Source organism: Elaeis guineensis, chromosome 5 (genome assembly GCF_000442705.2).
Source record: "Elaeis guineensis isolate ETL-2024a chromosome 5, EG11, whole genome shotgun sequence".
In the NCBI taxonomy this organism is placed as follows: domain Eukaryota; kingdom Viridiplantae; phylum Streptophyta; class Magnoliopsida; order Arecales; family Arecaceae; genus Elaeis; species Elaeis guineensis.
Genome location: NC_025997.2, coordinates 4,317,453 through 4,322,201, shown reverse-complemented (window position 1 = coordinate 4,322,201; position 4,749 = coordinate 4,317,453). Strand labels below are relative to the sequence as shown.

Below are 4,749 nucleotides of genomic sequence, written 5' to 3'. Positions count from 1 at the left end.
GGATTTCTGGCCTTGAGTGATGATCCCAACTGGTGATGCCCAAATCCAGTCGGTTGTCTCTTCTTGTGCGGAATACTGATCCAAATTGTCTCTGATGTGGGATACAAGCACAGTCCACCAGATTTAGGAACGGGTGTTGAGAGAGGGGAACCTACGTGCTTTCCTTGCAACTGTAGGAGCCATTAAAGAAGGGGTTGGGTCGATAGACCTTGCGGAGGGCTTCGGATGTTGTATTTGGAGAGATTAAATAGTAAATTTACTTGAGCTGAACCTTTTCCAAGTGAAAAGAATCCAAAGATGATGGCAGGGCCCGGTGTATGGACAAACAATTAGAATTTCTTCGGGACTTGGGATGCAAACTATGAGGTTCGTCGACCATAAAATGTCGTGATATGATGAGCTTTATATACCAACTCCATCATTAGTGAAGGGTGACGGGGTGTACGCGTCGAAATAATCCAAACAACACCTGATAGCCATATGATCTTGCATAGATGGATGCGATCGGACATCTCTGTTGACAGGCTAAGGGCGTGGCGTGTCCAGAAGTGATGCCCTTCCAACCCAACAGTGCGGGCTTCAGCTTCTTCAATAATGGCAAACCCAACAGTGCCGGAGTACGAGGCGGACCAGATATCATGCTGACAAGTTGAAGGGAGCACGCCTCGTGTCTGATCTTGATCGAATGGCAGCTGTAGAATTTGGCCGCATTGATTTCCAATCCCTCCACAAAGGATTAAGAATGTGGTCCCCGACGTTGTGGTTTAAACTAGCGTTGAGTTGTAACCTTGCTTAAACAAATACAGAGGAGCTAGGGACGAGAGTGGAAGAGGGGTGGATATGTGCGTGGGGAAGGAAAAAAAAAAAAAAACAAAGAAACATCTCGAGAAGTGTTCTTTAATAAGTCCCCAAGTTTTTTTTTTTTTTCCATCTCACCAAGATCGAGCCGCGATCTTCTCGCACCATGTTGTCCGTATCGCTTTGAATCCCGCAGGATTTCGCCAAGCATGCACTGAGTAACCTGGAGGGTGAAGATTATGTATATATGTGGGTGGGGGTGTTGTGGGAGGGTGAAAAAAAAAAAAAAAGGCTCCAGCCAGAGTGGCCTGTCGCCAATTATTTGTCATTTGCTTTGTGGGTCCATTCACTCCATCAGGGGCCACACGCGAGCCTTTTCAAGTTCTCTTCCATTTCAACAATCCATCTTGTCTTCAAGCACTGAGTTAGCCCTTTCTTTTTTCTTTTTACTTAACCGTGGTAATATTACCATCTCAATCAGTTTTTCTTTACTTCATTAGATCGCCTAAAACACTTCCACTTCCGCATACATGATGATGTTTCATATTGTCTTTGTTTTAACACAATCAAAGCTTGACTCTTATTGTCGCCTTGTTCGAAGTCTGATGCTCAAACCACAGAAACAATCAGAAAAAAAAATGCCAATTAAGGTACTATTAATGAATGACTATATTTAACTCGGAACAGGGTCGGGGAAACAAGTTTAAAAAGAGGACGAGATATGGGTCACACGAATGGAGTGTGGACCATAAGAAGGCTCCCCTTTGTAATTCCCTGCATTTGTTATCTTGGATGACAGCCCCTCCATAATTCCTTCTTGTATATTTGGCTCTATTCATACTAAAGGATGCCCTCTTCCTCCCACTTCTTTTTCCAAGGCTACCTCCATTCCAGAGCCACACCATCAAGCAAGTGCTGATCACATTGGGAGACAAGGAATCGGAGAGAGCACCGAACAGAGCTGCAATTGTTAGTTGGCCATCCAAATAGTGGTATGGCGAAGAGCCTTGCTCCCTACGACCACTTGGTAGAAGAAGACTACATAGATATGGATATCAGCTCTGCCACCTTCTTGTACTACACCATATCCTCCCCTCCACATTCTAGAGAATTTGAATTCCAAATGTCTGCCAACCCAAGAGATAGAGAAAGCACCACCTCCCCTGCCGATGAGCTCTTCTACAAAGGAAAGCTCCTCCCTCTACACCTCCCGCCTCGCCTTCAAATGGTTCAGAAGCTCCTCCAGAGCTCCACCAGCCCACCTCATGCAAAGCCTCCAGATGCCTTTGAAGAGAAGATGGCCACCACTCCCAGCACCACCACCACCACCACCAACACTGCCGCAGGCACTCCATTTGAGTCCTGCAACATCTCTCCTGCCACTTCTGGCTACGCTCGTGGAAAGCTAAATCCGGAGGACTACTTATTCGAATGTTCTATCGGGCTCGTTCGATCAAATCCAAAGAAGTCTTGGTCCAAGAGGCTCAAGTCGATCAGCCACTCATCTGTGGGTCTCAAGCTGAAGGCATCGCGAGCTTACCTCAAGTCTTTCTTCACCAAATCAAGCTGCTCGGATGAGTCATGTGCCCTCCCTAAAGCCAAGGAATGCTCAAATGGCCATGCGAAGGCGGGGAAAAAGAAGCCGTTGGGCCAAATTCAGAGAGAAAGATACCCAGCGGCAGACAACAGTGCTGCTGCTCTCATGAGGAGCATTCATGGTGGGAAGCCAAATGATGAAGAGTTGGGTCATAGAAGATCTTTTTCTGGTATCATTAAATGGAATTCGACAACCAAATCTTCATCTACCTCTTCATCATGCTCTTCCTCCTTTTCGAATGCAAGTTCAAATGGATACTACCAGCCACAGATTCTGAAGAGGAGCAGCAGTTTTAATTCTGAAGTGGAGAGCTCCATCCAAGGGGCAATAGCCTACTGCAAGAAGTCCCAAGAGCAGGTATGCGCGAGAAAGAGTGTAAGTGATGTTGGGTATTATTCTGTCTGCTTCTAGGATTATTGCTGCAGCTTGTGAGAATCAGGAGAGACCCGCCCTTTGCAGGGATGAGGAGGATAAGATCAGTACTTGATATATGTGGTTTTTGTGAGTTTTTCTTTTACTAGTTTCTGAGAATTTGATTTTGCTACGCTTTGAGGATTTGGTTGTGCTTTACTTCAGCTGGAGATGGCTAAGAATTGCAGGCCTAATCATGTATGCCAAGATTAAAAGCTTCATTCAAATCCAAACTTCTTATAACGACTAAGAAGAATTGAGATCTGCCCCCTTTTGTTTAGCAATCAAAGGTTCTATGTTTCTCGTAAGGTTGAACTTTTGGCTACATTTGTTTCTAACCTGAAATCTGGTCAATCACAAGCAGCACAAATAACAAACTGTTTCTGTCCGATTGCATCCGGATCATGCTACATCTTTCTTTCTTTCATTTGTACAAAAATCATTGGCTGTGATAGAAAATACTTCTGTTCACCACTTGAATCATATTTGCAACTTAGTTAAACCTCCATAGATTTTACACAAACTGACAACTCAAATAGCTTTTATGATAAGCCTCAATGCAGCAAGCGTCGCACTGGAACCAGCTGCAAAATAATTACACCTGTAACAACTCAAACTTGCGAAAGCAAACTTGATACCATTCCAACTTCCAACCCACTGCCATGGGTATATATATGAAAAGGAATACAAGATGGAAAAGTTATTTTCACTTCCAACTTAATAGCTTCCTGGACTAGAATAGCGGTTGAAGCAATCCAAACAAATTGGCACGTCAACCGGTACAGGTCTGAAGTACAATCTGGAGCCATACTTCATTTAATCCTTTGGTTTGTACGCTGGAGGACACACGCTACTTCCTCAGGTTCAAGTTCCCAAGCCTCAGCACTGTCAAGGAGATTCAGTGTGTCTTCTAATCGCCCAGACCAAATGCCCCAAGTTCACAAGAAAATAACACCTGGGGGCATCTGGTGATCACAGTTAAAATGCAAGGACTTAATGGTGAAAAGCATGCAGGCATAGCTAGTGAGAACAGTTTATAGAGGCCAGATTATGGCCCCCAAATCAGATGTGACCCTGGATGGAGGTGCTACTGTGTTCCCCATAACACTGCTTTATAGTGAAAAGCAGCAGTATTGCTCTTCACAACGACAGTGATAGTTTTCAGTTCCCTACTTGCGTATAAAGGTGGGGTGATTTGGGTGCTTGAATGATAAAATTGATCATGCTTGAAACTCTCTTTAGGTTAAATTATCACCAACAAGAATCATGTGATCTTGTATGTCTTCTAGCGTCAATTGTTTGTGCATTAAATCAAAGCATCGCAGGTACTTCCAGAGCCACATGCTTTTGTTGTGCGCTGCGATAATATATTAGAACATGGTGGGGTGATTTGAGTGAAAAAATTTAAATTTCCCCAAAGGCATATCTGACCTACAAATTTGTGAATTATTCTGCACGTACTCAATTGAATTTTTTTAACTTGCTTCCTTCATAGGGTTGGTTTCCTTGATCAAACGAAGTTTTGGATGGTTAGAACAAAATTTTCGGAAGGCGGTACTGGCAAGAAAACCCTGTTAATTACAAACTTCGGTATGGGATTAGTTTGTTGGGACGACCCAGCTATACGGATACATCTTTTGAATTGTCTGGCTCCATCCAGCAAGACCATCAGACAAGACCATTAGACAACATTCCAATGAATGCGACAGACCACCTCCTTGTTCCACCAACAAACATGTCCTGAAGGAAGATTTTGGCAAGTTCTCAAACGAAGAGACACTACAGTTAAATCTGAGTCTGTCATCACATATTATTGATGCTTCTCAGCTGTCATTAAACAAAAAACTTTGGACTGTATCCCTGCTAGGAAGAATCCTCTTTTTGATGACTGGAATTTCAGTTTGCATAAACTGGTCAATTTTCACTGGAAAATGGAGAGCAAA

General features: G+C 43.6%; 1 protein-coding gene across 1 annotated transcript; it reads left to right on the top strand.

Annotated features, from left to right (window-relative positions):
- Positions 1–1,116: 1,116 nt before the first annotated feature.
- Positions 1,117–3,050, top strand: LOC105044511 (probable membrane-associated kinase regulator 4). The gene has a single exon (XM_010922443.4). It carries the CDS (start codon positions 1,793–1,795, stop codon positions 2,804–2,806), a length of 1,014 nt encoding a protein of 337 aa, XP_010920745.4. The 5' UTR covers positions 1,117–1,792; the 3' UTR covers positions 2,807–3,050.
- Positions 3,051–4,749: the final 1,699 nt, after the last annotated feature.

What these genes read in the sequence shown, in the direction of transcription:
- LOC105044511 (XM_010922443.4), top strand. Translation starts at nt 1,793, where the DNA reads ATGGCGAAGAGCCTTGCTCCCTACGACCACTTGGTAGAAGAAGACTAC.